Source organism: Argopecten irradians, chromosome 12 (genome assembly GCF_041381155.1).
Source record: "Argopecten irradians isolate NY chromosome 12, Ai_NY, whole genome shotgun sequence".
NCBI lineage: Eukaryota > Metazoa > Mollusca > Bivalvia > Pectinida > Pectinidae > Argopecten > Argopecten irradians.
The window spans coordinates 38,029,366-38,055,027 of record NC_091145.1 but is presented as its reverse complement, the minus strand read 5'-3'; the positions used below and the strand labels follow the sequence as shown (position 1 = coordinate 38,055,027).

The following is a 25,662-nucleotide window of genomic DNA, read 5'->3' as shown; positions in this document are numbered from 1 at the left end:
ATTTGATAACATATTTATTTGAACGGCTTAATAATTTAAAAAATTCTTGTTTCAGGATTCTTTATTTGACATGTAAACCTTTACTTTAATTTATCAAACGGTTTAGGACTTTGAATATTTAACCAAATAAAAACAAAGGAATTGCTACAAAGTTATCACCACGTGACACTGAAGTCCAATACCTCTTGATTTGAGTAAGATAGATTCTCTACAAGAGTGTTATAGGCCATAAAGTCTTGAATGTGTCAGATACGAAAATAACATCATAGTGAGAATCTGTTGTGATATTGAGAAATGTCTTTCTCTCTCAAATGTAATCAGTGTGTTCTAAGGTAAACACAGATATGATGCAATGAACACAAATTATGGTTATGTGTTTACTCTCATGACGACAGTAGACCGACAGTAATGAAGAACACAAGACTGCTTTTCTACATATTTCATTTATCGAAGTTGATCTATTCTGTAATATCATATTACAGTCTAAGAGTAACTACTATTGTTTGTTAAATATGTACGTCATGTTTTTGGGAGTGCTACATAACTTTTTCCATGACAAACAACATATAATTTGCTCATTAAATGACGATGTCACATTCGATACCTACCGCAATGAGAGATAACTATAATATGTATACAACGGAACAGTATTGAAACAGTCGTGAAATATTGTTCGGAGGCCTGCCAACTGAAATTATCAGGATAGTTTCATAACCACGATAGAAATAATAGACAAAAAAGCTGTACTATTTAAAAAAACGTGTTATTTCTTTGTATAAAATTAATATCTACACGTATGTATAATGATAGGGAAACCATTGTTAATTTATTAAGGGAGGTTTAGAGGGCGGACCAAGTGAGGCGAAGGAGGGAGACTACTATCTATCTACGAAAGCAGATAGACGTTACGGATTTGCTGTGCAAGTTGCAGATCTGGCTACTGGTATGTGTCCTAAGTACACGAACTAAATGTTGTTGTTTATTTCTTTTTGTTTTTAATTTTAGGATTATTTTTATGTGTTGCATTTGCATTATGTATATTTTCATATGTCCAGGCTGACCAAGATGTGTTCCAAGTGGTTCAAAATATCGTAGCTCACAGGCGCCGAACATGTTAATATCGAAGGAGTATATGATCTTTTAAATCTGACACCTATGCAAACGCTCCACCTATTTGTATGTGAAGAGAAGTTGCCCTAAAAGTTCTATCACAATTTCAGATGAAGACAGATGCCTTTCGTTTTATTATCAAATGAGCCAAAGACGACGTGCCTCACTTAGTATTTACGAGCTTCACGACGGCGACTTTGTTCGTGTGTGGAGGTCGCCTACCTCTGTCCAGCATCAGACATGGATCTATGCGGAAGTGGATGTGGCGTCTTTACAGGTTCGGTATTACAGTAACGTTCTCTCGCAATTATATTCCGTCTTTGCACATTACAGAATTACCTCGATTATGACGTCATTATCCACGTCAATCTGAAAGGTAAAATGTCACATGACGTCAGAACCGATACGTACTTCCAAGGGTAGATAACTCCAATATCTCAATACAGAATATTTGCGATACCAAGGCCGAACAACTTGGATGCAAGCTTGATACGTGAAAGACCGGTTCTTGAAGAGTTAAATAAACATGCATATTTTGTTTTCTTCGAAAATGTGGTAACAATATTGCAAGTGTCAAAATGGAGAAAGATACATTTACCATCTTCTTACACAGAGCATTTAAAAATTGTTTCAGTTTTTTTTATGTGAATTGCTATAAAGTGTATTGCTTGGTGTCTTCGACGGTATGCTTCAGTGATATAGCACTATAAAAAGGGCAACAGTTCCACTATACAAGAAGACACAACATGAATATACCGCAGTCTCCTAAAACACGCACCTCGCACAACATGCACGCAACACACCGCATACATTGGAGGCCGTCTTTACATGACCATAGCTGTTAATAGGACGTTAATTAATCAAACAAACAAATAAACAAACAAGCTATAAATTTAAAGTAAGGTTAAACTATAGATTCAGCATTTTATAGTAAACTATTTTAAAACAAGCAATTACCTATGTATTACATTTATCTCTAGCAAACAATTATTCTTTTAACATATGAAGCATCAATTATCTACAATATGCTATAATAAAATAAAGCAATAAAGAACTATAAGAAATACAACTAAAGAGAACTAAGGACATATATATTTTGGCTCTGTTTATTTTAGAGTATCTATCTAATTTATTTTAGGTAGTATTATTTTTTATTTTCTTATAATATACCTTTCAGTAGAATGTCCTAATATGTAAATATAATATAAAATTAATTTTGAGCATCAACGCTTAAATGGAAGAAAAATCCCTGAAATCCGTCATCATAACGTCAACACAAAACATTGACGTTGTGTATTGATTGGATAAAAAGCACTTGGAAAACCGATGAAAATCGTGCGTGTAAACGTATTTTGTTTATCAGATCTAGTCTATAATATTAATTATAGACATTGATATCACTATATTCTAATTTCATCGTGTTATGAAAGAAATTTTGTTTTCAAACTTTTTGAATCCGCTATATAAATTTCATTCGAAAACCTTTGTGAGAAATCGATACGCGGTTTCATACAGTTTGCAAATAAAATTTCAAATTGATACAATGTGTCTAATATTTTACTTTGTTTTCTTTTTCATTATAAGTAGTAAATAATAATAATAAAAAAGTCTAGTTTGAACATCTAAAATTAAGATGAGCGCGGCTAAATGTATCAGGATATTTTCCGAGCAATTGACTATGTAAATATCAAACAAATATCAAACCATATGATTGCTTATATATTCCTCATTTCGGAAAAGAAGTTTGCGATGTTATCATAAAACTGAGAGTTTTCAAAGTCCGACGAATGTCTTTTAGTTTTTAGTTAAGATACGATGTCTTAATATCTGTACCGGCTGCACTGCTCTTATCGTTACGTCTTTGTAATTGCAGCGTTCACTTAATGAAATGATTCTTTTTGCTCTAGCGACAGAAAAGCTTTGGTTTGGTTTGGTTTGGTTTGTTTAGTTTTACGTCCTATTAACAGCCAGGGTCATGTAAGGACGTGCCAGGTTTGTTGGTGGAGGAAAGCCGGAGTACCCGGAAAAAACCACCGGCCAGCGGTCAGTACCTGGCAACTGCCCCACATGGGATTCGAACCCGCATCCCAGAGGTGGAGGGCTTGTGGTAATATGTCGGGACATCTTAACCACTCGGTCACCCCAGACAGAAAAGCAAAATAACTTAATACCTAGCTGCCTGCCTATCATTTTGCTAGGTTTGAAGAATACTAATAACGGCATTTTCTAAACGCTTGAGCAAAGTTGTTATGCGTTACGAAGCCAAATGACTTGAATGTTGTAATGTACTGTAAAATTGGTCAATCAACGTTTTGTCAATCAACTTTTAGCAGCCGATCATTGTATTATAAGAGGTCACGTGGGATAGTGACATCAAATGAGATTGACGAAAAACATAACAAGAAAGATCATAAATGGTAGCATATCATTCAATATCCAGTTTTGGTATAGAACTATTAAGTGATTGTCATTACTTGATCGTGCTGTTGCGGCCTGTATAGGACACGAGTCATACTTTGTTCTCTTCGGTCATTTGGAATTCTGAGATATTATATACTTTAAATCTGTATTGTTTTCAAATCTAATTGTCATTTCACGTTACTTATATAGCTTTATTAAGAAGTCTACAAATATTAGGTTTATGCATATCCCATTATCACGTTATCTTTGAGTTGAAGAACCAATGCCATATATTACAGATCGCCATTGTCGCGTATCAAGGACGATGGAGAAGGGTGTCAATCGATGATATCCAACTGACATTGGGAACATGCTCCAGTCTGAGTGAGTATACTCTCTAATGCCAATCAGGCGGATCACTTTGCAATACAACAGTTGATAAAGATAACTAAACATGTGCAAATAACGATACTTTGACCAAAAAGCAAAATTGATAACCTTAGTCTAATAGCACATTAAAATGTGTATATATATACATGTGTATCAAAAACAAATCAATTCCAATTGAAATCGAGAGAAGTAATGTGTATTAATGTTAAATAGTTTTACTTGCCTGCCATTACACAACAGTGGTGCGTCGTCTTACACGTATGTGCCGACCCATGGTTCGCGCAAATGGAGTAAATCCATATTTCGTGGTTATGTTACATTTACACCCTTTTAAACCATGTTTTGAAATAAGCACGATATACATATCTACAGATTTGTGTGCGTCCTCTCCCTGTGGAAGTAACGGCCTATGTACTGGGAACACACGCAGTTTTACCTGTACCTGTTATGCTGGATTCCGGGGTGATACTTGTTCTGAAATTGGTAAGTATTTACATAAATATATATCTGATGTATAATCATGGCCATGTTCCCCCAAAACATTATCTATTTTTTCCTGAGACTATTATAGTACCAAATTATCTAAGATGCAATGGGCCTAAAATACATGCAACTTTGTTTCAGTGTCAAGAACGTTGATTTCGTAATTTTAATTTCGACTTTAGATTTAGATATTTTCTGTGCTTTAAAACACCATGCACATTTCTCTATTATTCTATTATTACATTGATGATTTTGGTAATATTGTTTCATTTGTGCGTTCAATAATGTTCAATTTACATAATGGTTTCGATGTGGTTAGATTTCTTTAAAGATTTAGACGTGTAAAATATTCAATGATAAGAGCACCCCGGCCATATATATATGTATAGAGAATACATGTTTAGTATCTTTCAATACCTGGTTTATTTTGGTGCGAGACTTAGGAAAGCCGAGATGACGTGGCTTTGCCGTGTCAATGTGACGTCACGGTTTAGCGGGACTGAATAACGTTTCATTCACCGGAAGGTTCAAGTTCTTGGTCAAGATAGAAAAAGTTCCGTTATATATTCAAAAATTCATGTGATTGTATTGACAGATAAAGCATTTCGTATTGACGGATAAAGCACAAGTTCGTCCGGCAGTAGTTATCAAAATGCCAACCGTTTTGACATTGCACATTTTAGCAGCTAATAGAACGTTGAAATGCAATGGATAATTGATCTTCCCACCCAATGATGGCCGTAATTCCCCTAAAAGGTCAAATTAAAAAAAAATAAAAGCATCGTCAATATCAGAAAAATCATTGTCAGGTTTTTATTGAGGCATATCGAATATAATAATATTGTCAGGATAATAGTATTCAAGAGGTCTAGTAATCCGTAATGGACGCAGTGCCCCCTGAAGGAGTTAACACATTGAAATGTCGCGTGTAAGGCTATTTCATTCAAAAGTATAATCCACCTTAACAATAATAAATACCACAACTATTAAATTGACGTGAATTGTCATATAAATGAGTCTGGATCTGCCCCCAATATGGAACGTATCTAAGAAAAATCTTTAAATTCTGCTCATCCGCAACGTTCGCATGGATTGCAATGAAATTACATAATACAAAATGCAACGTTACGTGCTGTTTGATTGACAGTTTGCGATCGGTCAATTTTGTATGAGTTAGTCAAAATCCTCGGACCAGAGACTAGGACTCAAAAGAGAAAATTAATCAAATGCTACTCCATCTTATCTGTTTTGTTTCTTTTTCTTTTGTTAATGTTAGTATTATTATATTGTTTGCTTTAAAGTCCTCCTCCTCTTTTTTCCATATTTCATTTCCACAGATCAAACACTTTGTATCGGAGTCATTTCTTTAAAATTTAATTCGATCATTTTGTTTAAAATAATCATTTAAAAAAACATTTTTGTGATAATAAACTTACATTTAATATTTGCTTGATCTCACATTTTACCATGTTAAGATTTTGTCCACAATTTACAATGCATCACAAGTACCATCTGGACATTTTCAGTCTATGTGAAAAATTGTATCAAAATTAAAATTAGGGAAAACATTTTAGGTATCTTGAACATAGAAAGTCCAAGTATCGAGGAATTACTTCTTCACACTTACAGCTATCCATTTCCGGTTTAAGGTTCCATTTCCGATTTGAGTGGAACCTTCTGTGTTGTAAGTACCACAATACTCTAAACCAGCTTATTTTTGCGTCCGAGCAATCGGAAACAAAAACGTGTAAAATAGAACTCCTTAATTCTAGATGGTGAAATTAAGGTTTAATGTATAAAAGTATAAAAACACGACATCAAGGCGCTTCTGCAATTAGTTCCGTTACAGTACCCTATATTGGGACTATTTTTGATGTTTCTATTATAAAATTGTCTCAACACAGAATGATATAAATATCGCCCTTAAGATGTTATGTATAACTACCTTTTTTATTGTTTTCTTTGTATGTATATTTGTTATTCATTTTTTGCATATAACATATTTACAAATACATGAAAACATAAACACCAAAGATGACATGACATATAAATTACATATCACACAAAACAAAATTACAAAACACATAGCACAGCAGGCTGAGTCAGTATGTTGATATATTTAGGTGAAGATGAAACATGAATCACTATATTTGATAAATTAGTTTTTCAAACCTTTCGAATCTTTGGAGAAAAATATAGTTTTTTATGGTTATCAAACTTTGTAATTGTATATGTATATTTAGTATACTAAATGTTGTTATACATATCTTAATTCAGATAATTTATTGTATAACGACACACGTTCTTCAGAAGTATAATCTATGTGGATGGTGCTACGGTTATAAAGCCATAATAAGTTTTATCAGCTATGATAAGGTATTTCTTTTATATAAATTAATACACGTGACACCCAAAGTTTCAACTGGACAAATATTTGTGTTTTAGATCCGTGTTTCCCGGACACATGTCAAAATGACGGAACATGCGAACCGGAATCTGATGGCAGTTTTACATGCCAGTGTGCTCCTGGTTACTCAGGAAACAACTGTGAAAACGAGGGTGAGTATAGCTGGTATCACTCCGCAACGTAGTGCTACTGAAGCAGGTGACCTCTGTCATTTGTATCCTAAATAGGAAATGGTATTCTATCATTTCTGTCTGTTTGGTCAATTACAAACATCAAACATACACATTTATATATATATATATAAAGACATCAGCATTCTTAATAAAGAGTCTTGTTTTCATTTTTTGAAAGACTATATATAGTTTTGGCCCTCTTTGGCCCCATTATTTATGAACTTTTTAAAATTTAAATTAGTGATTATTTTGTTGTATTTTATATATTGCTAAGATTTTGTCTATGAAACTATAGAGCGCATCTATCCTTGATAATATGTTTGCACGTCAAATACATATTTAGGAGAAATAACGAGTTTGTTCAAGAAATACAAAGTTTGTTCAGGGATGCCGTCAATGATTTCTGACTTAAATACTTTGCAAAAATGGCACACATTGTCAAATTTTCATATCTTATTAATTTTTGCATATTCCGAGTGGTTACCATGCTAACTGAAACTGCAACATTGGATAACTATCTTTACCTTTGAATTATGGATATAGTAAATATGTCAAATCTAACAATTAAAAAGAGGATTAACAGTTTTGAAAAAGTGACGGATTTGGGGGCCAAAATGGACCAAATTCATATATAGTCCTTTACGTGTTCGATATATGTTATGTACTAACGTAGCTGGTATTATGGAGAGGCATTAGATAGGAATAATAATAAAACTGGGCTCCATATTATAGATTTTTATGTACTAGAACTGTGTATTTGGTGTTACAAAAGTATTTCAATAGGTTGCAAATACATTTTAATTAAACTAGTCTATTTCTGTTAGATCTCGACATTATGACCTGTTCTTTTGAGACGGATGAGCCGAACTGCAGGCTAGTCCAGGGTGTGAATTTCGATGGTGTTGAACATAGGCCGTTTGATGACTTCGCGGACTGGGAGGAACAATCAGTTGTAAGTACCACTGACTGATACATTATAATGTTACGATAAAGCATTATAATAAAATACACTCACATGCCATAATAGGGTATAAGTTGTTATCTACTCTGCTCTGGTTTCGGTCTCATTGAAGTCTCGTTTCAGCAATAATCAAAGATTTTTTGTGATTTTCAAAAACTAATTGTCTCAATTTGTAGCAAGCTACCATTTAGGGACATTATGTAAATTTTTATACACAAATTTGGAGAAATATTAAGAAGTAATGTTTTGAAAAGGTGCATATTGCACAAGGACCCAATATTTTATGATAGTTTAAGAAACAGCAACTTATTGTCTTTTGAACTGCAAAATTTTAGAAAAAGTTAGTCATCACAATTTTTTCTGTCAGGCGTTGATTCTGCCAAAAATTGTGAAAAAACAAAGGAATTTTCATCTTCAAAAATAAGGGGGTAGGGCTAACAAATACAGTTGTTCTGAGCAGAAATAATAGGTTTACTGTGTGGTATTATTATTTTATTAATATTAATATTATTGGATTTGGCAATTTTACGAATATATATGCTTATCAGACAATAAATTTGCAAAATATTGCTTTAGTTTGTCGTGTGTATGCTCAATACAGTGAAATTCTGGTAAAATCTCAATTAAAATCAAATAGCTATCTTTGATTCATAAAAGCTCAAAATGAAGCACACAGCCATATATATATTATCATAATTACATTTTAATGAATTATGAATACCTATTTCTAAAAATGTATATCAGAAGAAAAAGAGTTAGTTACCAGAAAACTCTGACTTTTCACAAGAGCAGTTCCCGGTATAGAGTCACGTGGTTCTCTACAGGTATATGAGGTCTTATCCCACCTGATTACATTGGGTGGATATGCGACCTCATACGAGATCCGTATGTCCGCCATGTTGCTGGCAGCGCCCGGTTATTTGTCGCTGGGTTTAAACGTAACAAAACACAAAAATTATATTTATCGAAACGCATAATGGAAATGAGGCTTACTTCTTTCCGCTTGTTTTGCGTTCACATTTAGATTACTCCTAAATTTCAAAAAACCTCAATACCCCTATTCAAATTTAAAATGGCGGTCAATACAAGTGAAAATACGGTGAATGTTATAAGAAATGCATTTATCATAGCTTCTTGGACCAATTTGTTGGAAATGTCAGAATTATAGAATCTGTTACAGGCAATACATTTTTCTGTAAGGATGCTAAGACTTCTAATCGATATTTCAAAGTGTATACAATGAGTGGTGATGACCTATTGTATGTTTTGTATGAAAGGTTCCAGAGGACAAACCTAACACCAGCATGGGACCTGACGGTGACACATTCGTGTACGTTGATACCAGTGAGATGGACTCTTATACGTACGCTATACTTATTGGAAGCGACTTGCCAAGTACGTCACAAATAAATTCTTTGTAGATTGTTACAACAAAATATCTTTATTTTCATATGTTACATTAATTTCTATTTCTTATAATCTGGGATTATTTAATTTTAGCATGGTCTGAAAGAAGCGCACGTCAAATAGTATTTTTAAAAGTGGAACAGTCAGTGGCCAAACAGAAATACTGACTAAGAGATAATCACAGCTGAATCCAATTTGTTGTTATTATAAAAGTAATTATTAACTTACATTATATATAATAATAATAATAAAAATACTGTAAGAGATATCTTCATAATTCTAATTGTTCGGAGATCAGAACGATTTTTTAAGTGTTCCAGCAAAATTTATTTAGTGTAACTTACTTACTTTTGGAGAAAATCGTCTTTTTGTGTCCCTATTTCCCGGATGCAAATATTCACTGTTGCCATACTTGGAAGGTCTTTATCACTACGGTGTTTATTCCCGTTGAAAACAAGCGTTCTGACGCCCTTCGTGGGTTAAGTTCATTTTACGAATTTAAAGTCAACAAAAGAAGCGGAACAATATCAAGAAACAATGCATTTTCAGCTCTTATATCGACATTAGTCGGGCACAGAACTCGATACCGGATATTAAGAATTTCCTGTAATAGTTACGATAGAAAAATATAACGGTATGAGTAAATAAATGTTAAATTTCTTTCGTTTGTTTCAATTTCTAAATTTGATGACTTCATCCCGAACATTCCAGTGACGTCATTTTAGTAGGAGTGAATGAAACGGCAGTCAGTCCCGCCAAACAGTGACGTCACAATCATCGGAATGACGTCGCTTACATATTTCCCGCAGTAGTAAAAAGGGGTATACACTCATTCGGTTTAGTGAATGCATGTTTTCTTGATCATCAAAGAAGCGTTTCGCTTTGAGCGAAATCGTGTAAATAACAGGCAATTTGCTTTCGTTTTGAATACCATCTTCTGTATGTATAATGAAAAAGTTGCAGGATAAACAGAATACACGGTCACTATCTAACAATACAAGTTTTACTTTGGTGTCGACAGGGAAAACCGAGATGACTTGGCAAAACTTCCTAATCTCATCTCATCGCACAAACGATAGCAGCATCGATATTAATCATAGCAAAATAAAAAAAGTCCAACGTTGGAAATATTGCACGTACATTCATTATTTACATAAACCAGTAATTAGAATAATCATTTATTTCATCTAGACTCAATAATTTACAAATCCCATACACCGCCCGCCTGCATGGAGACGTCCATGGCCTATCGCTACCCACGATGCTCTCGATCGTGGTCTTAATATTATGTAACTTTTCATGGGATATTAAATATAGATATATCTGTTTTCGACAGTTAAATTTCGATGAACATGTGTAAAACAAGCAGTTTCAACTGCTATTCAGAGACCGTAGAATGCAATCTTGGTCGCCTCAGCCAAAACACAGGGGCACGCAAAATATGACCGAAACGTTTACTAGTAAGTTGATACGTATGTCATTTGAAAGTATTGGAGACCTTTTGATATGCACGTGTATATCATGACGTTTCAAGTGGCTGCCCGTATTATTTTTTTGTGAAAAAGGAATCATACATATATATGTTATAAAATTCGGTTAGTTTTTTTATTGTCATTATTGTTATATATACTGTATGTGATATTTGAACGAAAACACATATTTTACCTAAGAAGCCAATGATATATATAATGTAAGTATCGGTTAGCTTGTTAACTTACATTATATATAATAATAATAATAAAAATACTGTAAGAGATATCTTCATAATTCCAATTTTTCTGAAATCAGAACGATTTTTTAAGTGTTCCAGCAAAATTAATGTAGTGTAACTTACTTACTTTTGGAGAAAATCGTCTTTTTGTGTCCCAATTTCCCTGATGCAAATTTTCACTTGGAAGGTCTTTATCACTACGGTGTTTATTCACGTTGAAAACAAGCGTTCTGACGCCCTTCGCGGGTTAAGTTCATTTTACGAATTTAAAATCAACAAAAGGAGCGGAATAATATCAAGAAACAATGCATTTTTAGCTGTAATATCGACATTAGTCGGGCACAAAACCCGATATCGTATAATAAGAATTTCCTGTAATAGTTGCAATAGGAAAATATTACGATTTCAGTAATTAAATGTTTAATTTCTTTCGTTTGATTCAATTTCTAAATTTGTTGACTTGAACCCCAACATTCCAGTGACGTCACTTTTAGTAGGAGTGAATGAAACGGCAGTCAGTCCCGCCAAACAGTGACGTCACAATCATCGGAATGACGTCGCTTACATATTTCCCACGGTAGTAAAAAGGAGTACACACTCATTCGGTTTAGTGAATGCAACTTTTATTGATCATCAAAGAAGCGTTCCGCTTTAAGCGAAATCGTGTAAATAACAGACAATTTGCTTTCGTTTTGAATACCATCTTCTGTATGTATAATGAAAAAGTTACAGGATAAACAGAATGCACGGTCACTATCTTACAATACAAGTTTTATTTTGGTGTCGACAGGGAAAACAGAGATAACTCTGCAAAACCTCCTCATCTCATCTCATCGCAAAAACGATAGCAGCATCGATATTAATTATAGCAAAATAAAAATGTCCAACGTTGGAAATATTGCAAGTACATTCATTATTTACATAAACCAGTAATTAGAATAATCATTTATTTCATCTAGACTAAATAATTTGCGAATCCCATACACCGCCTGCAAGGAGACGACCTTGGCCTATCGCTAGTCACGATGCTCTCGATCGTGGTCTTATATTATGTAACTTTTCATGGGATATTAAATCTAGATATATCTGTTTTCGACAGTTAAATTTCTATGAACATGTGTAAAACAAGCAGTTTCAACTGCTATTCCGAGGCCGTAAAATGCAATCTTGATCACCTCAGCCAAAACACCGGGGCACGCAAATTATGACAGAAACGTTTACTAGTAATTTGATACGTATGTCATTTTAAAGTATTGGAGACCTTTTGATATGCACGTGTATATATCATAACGTTTCTGCCCGTATTATTTTTTTGTGAAAAATGAATTATATATGTTATAAAATTCGGTTAGCTTTTTTATTGTCATTATTGTTATATAATTCAATTTTGCTTGTTACGAGCATTTTCATTGGCTTAAAAATTTACTTTATCAGCCCATAAAGGAAAAAATGGCGTCGCCGTTTATAACGTTGCTTCTGATTGGCTAAGGTGACGGCGTAATGATTTCATAGACAAAAGAGTTCCAAAATGATTTTTGAATATTGAAGAGATTATCTTTAGTAAATTGAATTATAAGGATTAATTTGAATATATTTTTTATGTTATGGAGATATAACACAAAAATCTGAGTGTACTCTCATCATAAACCGCTTCGCGGTTTATTTAGAGTACACTCAGATTTTTGTGTTATATCTCCATAACATAAAAAATCTATTCAAGTTAATCCTTAAATACACTGTATGTGATATTTAAACGAAAACACATATTTTACCTAAGAAGCCAATTATATATATAATGTAAGTATCGGTTAGCTTGTAAAAGTAATAATAAAATGAAATTATATATCTAAAAAGTAACCTTACTGATTTATTTAAAATCGATTTTCAGTATTATTTCCGAGATAATTTGAGCAGAACACATGTCAAGTAAAAGTCAAAAAAAAGAATTACTTTAATTTCCATAAACGATTGAGAATAGTGCTTAAGTGTTTTGTATGTAATACTTTTTCATAAACATGATCCGATCTTCAGGGCTTTTCAGCATGAGTTGTGGCCGAGTTTCTTTCAATTTCCGTTGGCAAAATCTCTTAATATTATCTTTGAATTTCCCAAAATTAAAGTTACACGAAAACTATTAAAACATTTTGATGAACATAGTTGGTAAGACTTTATATATTGGTGTATTTGTGTCAGAAAAATACATAAACTGCACTAGTCTGGAAATTAATAACCCTATTCATAATGCTTTCTTTTATATTGTATTATTTTCCTCAAAGCATATCGGTTTCTTCGCACATTTTCTCAAGTTCAAAGCCATGGGCCCCATTCCCAAAGTCATGAAAAAAACACTGCGGTCGACCAGATTTATTCTAACATTTGTGTTATGTGTATACTGCAAACACTGACAAATTTTAGTTTTCAAATTGTTTGTGGTATTACCGGTATTTTGAAGTAAAGATGTGATATGTACATTCGTGGATATATTCGTTGTATCAGTAATACTAAAAACGAAATTATTCCACTTTGACAGTGATGTTGAACTGTTATTTCATTGTAAAATCATTATTATTACTGATTGCCAAATCAAATATATTTCATCATTTCAATATCCATTTGTTAAATATTTCATTGATAACAATATATTAATTTGTCAATAGGATTGGACATCAGCCATCGTGTTAATCTTCTCCTGATACGGGTGATACAAACTAGTGTTAATCTTCTCCTGATACGGGTGATACAAACAAACAAAATACAAATGAAACATATGTACATGGCGGGGTTCATTATAGGTGAGGGGAGGTAACTGTAACTCCCTGATATAGACAGATATTATCATTATTCCTATTTATTTTACCAATCCTGTTAAATTGGCATAATGCTACTGCCATTGTTTCTTTAATACGTTTTTGAATTTTGAAGTGTATGGTTTCACTCAGCTTTTAGAAAACATGTTACTTTATTTTAAATCTAACTCAAAATGTCAGAGCACTCCATTGGTGTTTTCCCAATGTTTTGCAGTTGTTGAAAAGTGCCTTGAGTTTAAATACCGGATGCGGGGAGAACCATACCTTCTCCAAGTATACGCATCTAGACCGTATCCCGTCACCCTGATTTGGGAGTTGTCCTACTTCCAGAGCGAGGACTGGCGGACAGCAACCATCCCTATCCCAGCTGGAGCTTTCACATCGGTAATTAATTCATTAATTCGTCAGATCACTGCTCACATTGAAATTCATCAGATTTATTATTCACCAATATGATTATTTTTCCACAATTTTTAAATGCATTTAAAGAAACCCGCCATTTTTATTTACTTATATAAGTAATATCCTTTGTTTTTAAATCGGATTCCGAACATTGTAAATTAACTTGCATTATAACTATTGCAATCTTAATCAATCATGATACAGATATGAAATAAATATCGGAAAAAATATATTCTATTAACTGCGGCATGCTTCAGGGATATAGCTCTATAAAAGAAGACACAATACGAATGTACCACAGTCTCCCAAAACATGCACCTTGTACTTCACACACGCAAGACATCACATACACGGGAGGTAGTCCTCACTTACACCTGGCTGTTAAAAGGACTTATATATAATTACTACCTAGGGAAAACAAACAAATACAATATGTTTGCTAAGTATGCCAATTAGGCGCGAATCTAGTAGCATGTCTTTAGTACATTTACTAGACTAGAAAAATGGAATCGACAACACAGAATCGTCATATTTAGATGACATTAAAACACTTTTTTTTCTTGTAGTGCTTTTTAATGCAAGTCGTTTATGAAAGAATACAAATAAATGACACAAGCTCTGACAGACGTCGGCTAATTTTTATATCCATTTATTACAATACTGTAAGAGACATACAAAGCCAATCTTACAATGCACATACACTCACTTACACACAGAAGAAGATGAGGAAAAGAGAAGATTTAGAAAAGGTTAACAGTTAACAGGTGATGAAAAAGGGGGGTTTTATTGAGAGGACGAAACCTAGATGAAATATGCTGATCTGAAGGTAATATCTAGTATTATCCTGCCATTTCCTGTCCCGTCCTATTCTCTCTAGTCAAATGCCATCTAGAGTTACAGAGTCGGATTGCTTACGGGGTTTAAAAACATTTGTAGTTTTTGCTGCCTTTATTACAGATTTACATTGTCGGATGGAAGGGTGAATCAACTGATGGTGACATAGCGATTGATAATGTTCGAATAACTAGAGGCACCTGTTGTAAGTACAATTGTACAAACTCTGCTGACTCGTTATTCTTGTGATTTTTTTAATGTATGATTTGTTTGTGAATGGTTTTATTATGTGCTCTGAATATATCTAAATATTCTAAACATAATCGATGACAAATTGTCAATTATTGTTGTAAGATCATCAGTTGATCTTCCGTACTTATTCATAATTAATGTCATTATAACTTTATCTAGGTAAAATGTTGTATATTGCTGTAGCTTTCACATTTTTTTTGTATATATTTCAGCACCTTGAAGTCATCCAAGACGAATACCTACCGTGCCCTTTGACATCAGGGGCCAGCTTCAATGACAAACGTTGTTTTTCTTTCCAATATCAATTAATATATACATGTATTATCATAGTTATCCGTAATTCTTACTGTAACATACTCCTTTTTCAATCATATCTTTAAAATTATATTAAACAGAATGCAACATGATTATTGTTTTTGTTTTATTTCACCGCTATCTATGCTTAGAAGGTTCCTTGCTGCACACCGTTGTAAAGGACTAAGAATATCTGTTAAAACGCTATTTCGATAGGCCGCGTCTTATTTTAAAGTTTTTAGGTAGTTTTGTATTTAGTTGGCTGTTGGTGAAACAGTTAATTTCTGAGACAGATGACTGTAACCGGAACCATCACCCGATAACTCCTGACCTCAGACGTTTCATTCTCTCTGTATATTTTAACTTTGGTGATACTACTCCACGAAATGTTACCAGGAGAGCGCTGATGATATTATCACGGTAATTAGATTGTTTAGTGTGTATTGGTAGTTTAGACAACGTTTCCTTAAGAGCATACTGTTTGTTGATTTATAGCATGTCATCGCAAGGAACATGGATTTTTTTATCTCCAGGTCATGCAATGAATTTGTGGTAGTTTTACTAAAATGACAAGCGATTGCATCTTGCTGTTATCTTTAAATGGTCTGTGTTTGGAATATCAACTTTCGTGTCAATCATTGAAAATTATATAATGGGCTACAAAAACGCCACCTGTTCTCCGACTGTTAATATGTGTGAGTAGGGGGAGGGGCTATGGAAGAGGACATGAAAATAGTTTGTGATTTGTTACCTTTAAGGGTAAAATATAACTGTTAGATTATGTTCCTTACGATGGCAGCCATATAATCGCAGTATTACATCATGTATAGTGTTAATTATACGGTGCGTTAGTGTAATCGAGAGGTGAGATTTGGATATCTACCAAGCTGTGAATGTCATTAGCACACCAGAGGCTATGCGTCTTAAAGTTTTCACGGAATGATTTCACATATAACAAAATGAATTAATGCTCGATTAATGCGTCGAATAATTGGATAAACGCAGAATTGAGAAAGACCGATTTTCATAGCGATTATGGTATTAGAGATAATGCGACTTCTCGAAAACACACCTGAAGTCCCAAACCATTCACTCCTAGTCGGTGACACCTGGCCTGTGACGTCATAAGGACAACAGGATCGAGTGATCGCCGACAGACAATACACACTATTTATCATTTGGGCAATTACTTATGCTTTATCGTTTATATGCATGCATACATATATGTCTAATTAACACAAAAATACATAAAAATATTTAATGATTATTCCCAATATCTTTTGTATTTATGAACATTTAACACATTCCACCCAGGTACTTGAATTTTTAAGCAAGAAACAGACATTAACACGAACGTAAAGAAAAATATCTCGCAGAGGTTATTTTTAAGACTTTCTGCCATTCGTGGTTATGAAGTTACCATAAATGTGAAAAAATGTGTTAGAGGTAAGAACATTCCTTGTTTGATTCTATATATGGGGCTTTAGTTAGGTCCAGTGGTACCACATGATCCCGATAGACAAACCTTGTATGGGACATTACAAGCACTCTCACCACCGGGATTTCATGAAAGGAAGTAGTGTTTGACATTTATATTTTTATGAAGACAGTTGCGTTGGACCATATTTTTCTAAGAAAGTCAAAAATATGAGTTTTCAAAAAAAAAAAACACTTTCGTTTAGCATATTATATAATATGAAGATACGTCTTCAATGATCATATTTGTAATCTACAATACCCTATCTTTATCTAGGTTTAGCTTAAACTAATAATCATTGTTAAAGATATTCCACCGCCGACAGGGCATAAACGATACTCAGCATTTGAACAATAATTGGTGTTTAATCGTGAATATATATGACTTATTAGCACAAAAATGATATGAAATAAATCATTTTGCCTTTGGTACATGTGCAATCAGAACCTCATTTCATATAGGACATAATACCCTTGGATTTTTTTCGGGATGCAATTAATAATTTATAATATTTTTATCTTTAAGTAAAATTAGAACCTCAAACTTTTCAATGGTGGTAATGGTGTAAAGTAAGTAACTTTTGTAACTGAAGAAAATACTAATTCGTCTGCTTCTGTTTTTGTTAGAGATAAAAAAACATTTGTCAGCGGTTGAGCGTCTTTTACCTAACTTAACCTTGCAGTATCATTTTCCGCGGAAAAATGTCGCTATTTCAATTAATCTGTTTGAGTATAGTAACAAAATCAATTGGATGGGTCAGAATAAATTATTTACCTACTTGTGAAAGCAACATAACAAAATGTTAATGTATAAGATGTATTATCAAACAAATGCAGGATTATAGAGCGGTAAAAGCCTTGGGGACAGCACTGGACATTCCAGAAAAACAATATGACATTGACCCATGTGATTTTCTTCTGGTTTGGAATAGTATCGATTGTAAACTGTAATTGCATTTTCTATTTATTAATGTTTTGGGATTCACATGCATTTTACTTCATAATTTGTGTAGGCGATATTACTGTATCAATTAGAAAGAGCATTGGTTTAGTTTTCTTCTCAATACAAATTCCTACATAGATATTTGTAAATCCACCAATGACAGCAATCGTTTATTAACAGATGTTGGGTTTTAAATTGACTTCTCGCGACCGTTTAAATGCATATGTAATGTTGTATGACGCCCTCCATCGTATCTATGACTTTATTTGCTAAATTACTTCATACACCTAGCTTAGATATAAATGTTTGATGTTTTATACTTAGATCAAAGCATATTAATACCGTTCTCGGTGTTTCTATCTTGAAATATTTATATAACGTTTTTCCTGTATATTTGTTTTAGAGTCAGAGTGAATTAACGAAGAACTGTTTGTGACATAAATGTACATGTACACTGACATTCGTCAACCATATTAACTGAAAGTTTGGGTTGTACTCGCATCCTTTTATCGTTGCATCTTTGTTTTAAAGGGACATTCATTTTTTAACATAAAAATTCAACTCCTATCATAAAAGTATTACTACATAGATTATTACACGTGTCATTGTGTTTTAAATAACAAGATATTTCCTTAACTGGATGTGTATTTTATGAAATTAATTAATTTGGAATTCTTAAGGATGTATTCTTCTGTGGTTTCAGTCCCGTTGAAATCTCGTTTCGACATAGATCAAAAACGTTATGAGATTTTCAAATACGATTTATCAATATCTGTAGCATGTGGTCTATAGCTTTTGTCAAAAAATTACATTTCTATTTATTTAGAAATGGCCCATTTGGCGGCCATTTTGAAATTGTGTCTTTTTTGGCTTTGAGAAGAGCCACCGTTTTCCCATTTTTTACTTAAATTGTTTTTACTTAAATCATCACCGCGTCAGCATTTTCAGCTGTATCAAGTCAATTTTTGCTGTAAATCTTCACTGGGTTCATGTTAATTAAAATATTGAACATTAATGTGTGAAATGATACACTTTTGTCACTTTATTTTTACATTTAATGGTAATTTGAGCACTTTTATTTTTTAGTCAAAAATATTGAAAAATAACATATATTTAAATGGGGCAAAAAAGTAAGCACACGGACCCCTCATTTTTCTGCCTGATTTAGAAAGAACAACCCTTTCCCTATTGATATGCAAACTATTGACAAAAGTTTAATACCAGAACTTTTTCTATAAAGGATTAAATTTGACAAAAATGGCTAAAAATGGTGCATTTTGGAGCTCAAAATTAAGGGGTAGGGGTAGCATATGTTGTTATTTTGAGAAAAAATATGACTCTTATTAATCATAACTGGTATATTTTTAATGAAGACTATTTGAAATAAAGTCTACAAACATCCATACATATCAAACACCTCATTAGGGAATTATGGCTTTAAATTCTAGTGTATGTGGTCAAAACGGCGAAATTCCAATAAAATCCACTATTTTGTCATTTTGGTATCTTTGAGTGACAATACAAGTGTACATTGTAGCTCAAAAACGAGCACACGGACATATGTTTTTTCTTCCATTTTCTTTCATGCTATGAACTCCTCTTTCCAAAAATCTATATGAGAAAAAAAGTTTAAAACAAGAAAATTTTGACTTCTCAGAGGAGTACATCCTTAAGAGAAGATCTTGAGTTAACGGAATTACATGTATAAAGTTTAGTTTAGATTTGTATGTAATGGAGATAAAAACCTACATGGAATTTTAATTGAACTCCCAGCATAACTGCTTCCTGGTTACTTAGAGTACAATCCAAGACATAAACAATCTATCCAAGTAAATCCTTAACTGTTGATACTTTGTCTTGTATTTATAACGCCCTTATATTATTCCGGAGCCGCTGTCAACAATCTAGTTCATCCAACAACATGATACGTGTATGTGGTTCTCCATTACATTATCTAGCTACTTTTAAACCCGGAAATATCGTATAGAGAATTCCATCGTTTAAATAAGGTTCCAAATGATACGAGTCAGATCCGGTACTACAAACTTTGTGTAATACAAGTAGCGTATCAATCTATCCAAGTTGATATTTAAAATTCTGTCTTATCCAGCCAGGTTTTTTTTTCTATCAAATCTCTATATGATAAATCTAAGTCAATGGAAATGGAGTTTCAAGATGAAATTATAAATCAATATTGCTTGCATTGGGGATATTGATTAGCCTTTCCTCCGTTATCATCCCATAATGTTAACAAAATAATATATCCGTTTGTATAATGTAGTCTTTGATTCACTGATTAAATCAAATAGACGCCATGTTATTGAATTATAACAGAAAAATTTTTATTTTTAAGTTAATTCGAGGTTTATGTGGAATCCACTCATTGTGGTGCGTAATAGATTAATGACAAAAGTCTTTTCAAGTATAATTCCCTAAACGTTTGTTTTCTGTGCACGTATTCCGTGGCTATAGCAGTTAGCCTGTACATGTATACTGTATATATCCGACAGGTGAATAAGTGATTAATGTCCTACAGCGGACAATTGACCCTCTGGACGTCCAGACATGTCACACAATGTTCTGTGATGACCACTGTCCAGTGAGTCATATGCACAGTTACGGAATAATGTGACAGTACAAAACACAATCTACATTAAAAGTACGATAATACACAATGCTTTGCTCATAATTAAAACAACATCTGAACACATCTAAATGCATAGACTGTCTGGAATGTACAGGAAGAACATTAGATGTCACATAAAATTATTCCTTTCTCATGTTTATAAAATAGTTATGGCTTCGAAATTGTCACAACTTTCTGTCTTTGTAACGATAGACACACACATTCAACTATAGGCACATTAAAAAACAAGGTGAAACCAAAGACAGAAGAATGGGTTTCATATTTATAACTTTCCATTTTTCATGGCTGTTGTTGCAATCAAAACAAGGTGGTGTCAATTCCTCGGGTGACATATACAGAATGTAGATGTTTTGTGTCAGTTCGCAATATTATGACCTGAAATTAAGGTCAAGTCAGAATCCATTTCGAGCAATGAGAGGTGGTATAATGGAGGTATATACAATATTCAGCATTATATCTACTAATTTTAAATAATCTGCAATATTAGATAAAATATCCTGCTCAGTATTAGACATACCAAGGAATAGATAGATGATTTGAAAGGATGTTGCGAAAAATAATTAGTTGAATTGCTGCCCCCTGACAAACACCAACTGTGCTATTTATTTTGCGAATTTGCTATTTAATAATATTAAACATGAGACGACTACATAACGCAATATGAACTCTAAAGCATCAGGTAATACTCTGCATGTAGAATAACCAAATTATAATTGAAAGCCGCATCGGTGTTTAATCATGTGAAAGACTAATTAAGACAGAAAAAATATATTAGATAATTTATTTTGCTTTCAGTGCATGCTTAATCAGTACTTCATTTTATATAGGACATAGTGCCACGAAAGTTTCTCGGGACGCAATTAATGATTTTTGAATATTTCCGTCTTGAAGTAAATGGAAATGGTGTTAAAGTAAGTAAACTTTTATAACTGAAGAAAGATAATAATTCGTCTACTCTTGTTTTTTATAAAGAAAAAATACCGTCTGTCAGCGGTGCAGCATCTTTAAAGATGCTCCACCGCCGACATAGAATAAATGATATTCATTATTTGAACAATGATTGGTGTATTATCGTGTATATATATGTCTAATCAACACAAAAAATAATATAAAATAATTTATTTTGCCTTTGGTGCATGCGCTATCAGTATTTCATTCCATAAAGGATATAGTACGACGGAATTTTTTCGGGATGCAATTAATCATTTTTCATATTTTTAACTTTGAGTTAAATTAGAAGCTCATACTTTTCAATGTTGGTAATGGTGTAAAGTAAGTAACCTTTGTAACTGAAGAAAAATAATAAATCGTCTTCTCCTGTTTTTGATAGTGAAAAAATACCATTTGTCGGCGGTGGAGCATCTTTAAATTTGAAAAAAAGAAATTTGATCCATCAGTGTACCAAAGGATATCCTTGCTGTATCTTTTCATAATTCAATAAGGTTTCAGACAAGACACTAATACTATTATTTAACATATCACGACCGTCAAAATGCGTTTGATCGGTAAACAGAAAAATAAAATCTATCGGTGATAGTCACCAGAACACCAAACTTAACACTATGTCATCTTATTGTCGTGAAATTATAGTTACAAAGTGTACTGGTAACAATAAATGTTGTTGTTGATGATGATGATGACGATGATGAAGAAGAGGTTGACGACGAAGAGGAGGAGAACAACCACAGATAACGACGATACGTGTGTTACTGGTAGTATTTAATTTGTTACCTTCATACAGGTGTATCGTCATTTAGACGGTCACCACTTGAATGTACGGGACAAAAAGACAAGTGTATGACGTATTTCAATCGTAGCTGACAGTGACCGTACACACGTACAATCACTCAAATAAACTGACCACTCGGACGTGTACTGTGAATGTATTCATGGTATCAATGAATACGGAATGAGACTAAATGGTATCAACAGTCGGGATCTTTAGAACTGGCACACTATTACCCAGGTAAGATAATACTGTCTTTAAAGTCGTATACGAAACTACAATGTATGATTGTATTTCCTGACTACTCTATATGTTTTGTAGTCACTGTGCGATCCATCATTCGTTAATTGATACCATTACTGTATAAAATGAAACAGTCGATGAGTACTATCTTCTGTTGTTTTCAAGTTTGCTGTGGAACCACAAATATTGATATAACGAAAATATAAATCAATAAAACCACTGCTGCTCAATTGGCTTACCATGAATATTTCTAACCGCGACATTCATCAAAGCTCGATCCAGGCAACGAAAGAAAGTACATACCAATATTTCATGTTTTGCATTTTTTTTCATGCCATTGTATTAAAACATTTAAATGCATAACCCTCGTAGACATATCGCCATAACTGTTTATCTCCGAGAACTGCCGACGTCGAACTGACGCATGTGTACCTCTTTAACCTAGAGGTGTTTCTGTAGTGATCAAAACTGCTATAAATCTCCAGGACTACATGTATGTGCGACAACAAACGGACATTTGTTTTCTCGGAGAAACTATAAATGATAGAAATTTATTACAGTTTGTGAATTTATGTTTACGTCTAAGAAGAGATGTCAGGTATAGTTTTTACTTTCTAATGACATTGACTGTCATTTGTATTTTGTTTGATTTAACATCGACAGCCAGGGTCGTTTAGGATCAACATTAAAGACAACACATGAGATAAATCTTAAAAACGCTATAAGTCAACAATATATATAAAATGAGAATCGGATTGCATTCCATATTCCATATTCTGTCTTTGCATATTACAAAGTTATCTCCCTTGTAGGTAGATATTATGACGTCATTACTTTGAGAACAAAAACTTACGACGTTTTCCGGGGAAAATATTATATAACACTCATAAAAACACGAAGTAATATTTCTTTCATTCACACAAGGACAGATAACTCTGTAATATGCAAATAGAGAATAGGAATAATTTGGAAAAAAAATGACGAGAAACAGATTAATTCATGGTTCCGATATGCAAATGATAATCAATTTATTGGCCAATGAGATAACAGATAACGATGTTTTAATGTCACCTTTTATGCTGACACTTAGTTCCTTTCTGCTTTTATCTCGAACTCTTCTGTTAGAATAAAGCAATAAAGAGAAAACGCTCTAGACTTGCAAACGATATTCATTATTTAGACATTTGATCCCGAATTAGGGTTGTTCCATGAGATCCAGGTGCATGTTAACAATACACCATTACTCGTGTAGGCGGCTAATCTTTGTTTAATTTCCAGTTTACTTTAGTATCTTATTATGCTGATCGATGAGTAATCTATAAGCGTGCGTTATTTTTTATTATTATACATGATACGATTACTATAAAATGACAGTATATTGTTATTTCGCCGCCATCTTTGGTGAGGGATCTGGTCTTTACGTCCATAGACCATTGTCATTGTGCCGTTTTATAAGAGTGATAATACAATAATTATTTCGCTGAAGTGTGAAGTTGGGACCGCTTGTGTACTAAGTCACCATACTTATGCACTATACTTCTCAGTACCGAGGGGTCCTGAAGGCGACAGTGGACGGAATCAGACACACGTGTTGGTACACCGACAGGTGCGAGAAATTCCGAATGACAGGTCCGTCATAAACAGGGCTTTATTTCCGCCTTTGGTCACATGTGATATATTGTTCGAAGTGTTTACCGATCAACATATGCTTACTGGATCCTGACATGGCTTTTTTATTCTTATTTTGGTAAACAGATGAAAGTCATAAATGCAGAATCACTATTAGGTCTCGTTTCGCTAATATTGTTATGAACAATAAATAACGCCGCTATCAGCCCCTCATCCGCGTGTAAATTGTTAAAATAATTAAAAATATTAAAAAGTCAAATCGTTAAAAATACGCATCAGACAAGAACTGAGTGACGTAGCACACAAGAAGTGCTACGTCACAACATATATCTCATGACCTCATGTATTTGTGCTCAACAAACACATCATAAACGTAACATTATTGTGACACCATCGACATACAAATATTGAAGTCTTAATTAAAATATGACGTCGCACGATTCGGTCTCTATAGCTATATTTTATGAGATTTGTTTTGAAACGCGCTTCAAGTATATCTCGTAATTATGGCAAATCAAACTTTTAAAAACAGTAGCTGATTCGATTCAAAATGGAAACAACGGTCAAACAAATTCTTTGGTATTACAGATAACTAATATGAATTTAAGGCAAAGCCTCAGAAGAGCGCAGCTTTATGTAAAAGATTATAACATCATAACTTTATATTGTCTACATATTTCTACGAGATTAAAAATAAAATATATTTCATTGACATGCACATAATATGAATAGTTAGAAAGAATTCGAAATAATCCAAATAGAATTGTTCAATATACTACAATCTTAATTTATCAGATGCATAGAAAACTTGGCAATATGCCATGTTATCAAATACGTGCGGATCTGTGCCGTCATCTTTGGCGTCAGATTTAGTGACGTCACTGCTGACGGTGCCGCTCGGTTGAGAACATAACATTATTTATCGCACCTCGGACAGAAATGTCCCTAAATGATTGGCGGAGAGCCGTCACGTGGTGACCCCCATCACTTTATAGGGGGTCAGTAAATTTTATTATGGTGCAATATGGCGGCTCTCGCCCTCACTTCAAAATTTAAACACGTTATCTTCAACTAAATATACCACTTCATTACCGTAAAACTATATATTACTTGTTAATTTTTGTGTATAAATAACTTTATCGTTTTAATACTTCAAATTACAAGAAATGCATTTTTTAAATACGAGTTGCTTCCCCTACGCCAGTTTGAAAGTTGATGACGCGGCGAAAGTCAAACGTAACAATTCAAGCGTTTTCTAGACTGTGATTATAAACAAATGGAGGTGTTCGTACCTACAGATCAATCTTCACTATACAATCAATTTATCGGCATAACTTTTAAGTGATTATCTCAGCGAGAATGCACAG

General features: G+C 33.4%; 1 protein-coding gene across 1 annotated transcript in view; it reads left to right on the top strand.

Moving 5' to 3' along the window:
• Window positions 1-15,744, top strand: part of LOC138336495 (fibropellin-1-like) — an 81,142-nt gene extending 65,398 nt beyond the window's left edge. The window contains exons 26-35 of the mRNA XM_069285993.1: window positions 835-943; window positions 1,221-1,387; window positions 3,810-3,894; window positions 4,273-4,383; window positions 6,829-6,942; window positions 7,788-7,915; window positions 9,202-9,319; window positions 14,064-14,233; window positions 15,209-15,290; window positions 15,550-15,744. Of these exons, the coding sequence (XP_069142094.1) occupies window positions 835-943; window positions 1,221-1,387; window positions 3,810-3,894; window positions 4,273-4,383; window positions 6,829-6,942; window positions 7,788-7,915; window positions 9,202-9,319; window positions 14,064-14,233; window positions 15,209-15,290; window positions 15,550-15,557 (1,092 nt within the window). The 3' untranslated portion in view covers window positions 15,558-15,744. The remainder of the gene's footprint in view (window positions 1-834; window positions 944-1,220; window positions 1,388-3,809; window positions 3,895-4,272; window positions 4,384-6,828; window positions 6,943-7,787; window positions 7,916-9,201; window positions 9,320-14,063; window positions 14,234-15,208; window positions 15,291-15,549) is intronic.
• The last annotated feature ends 9,918 nt before the right edge of the window (window positions 15,745-25,662 follow it).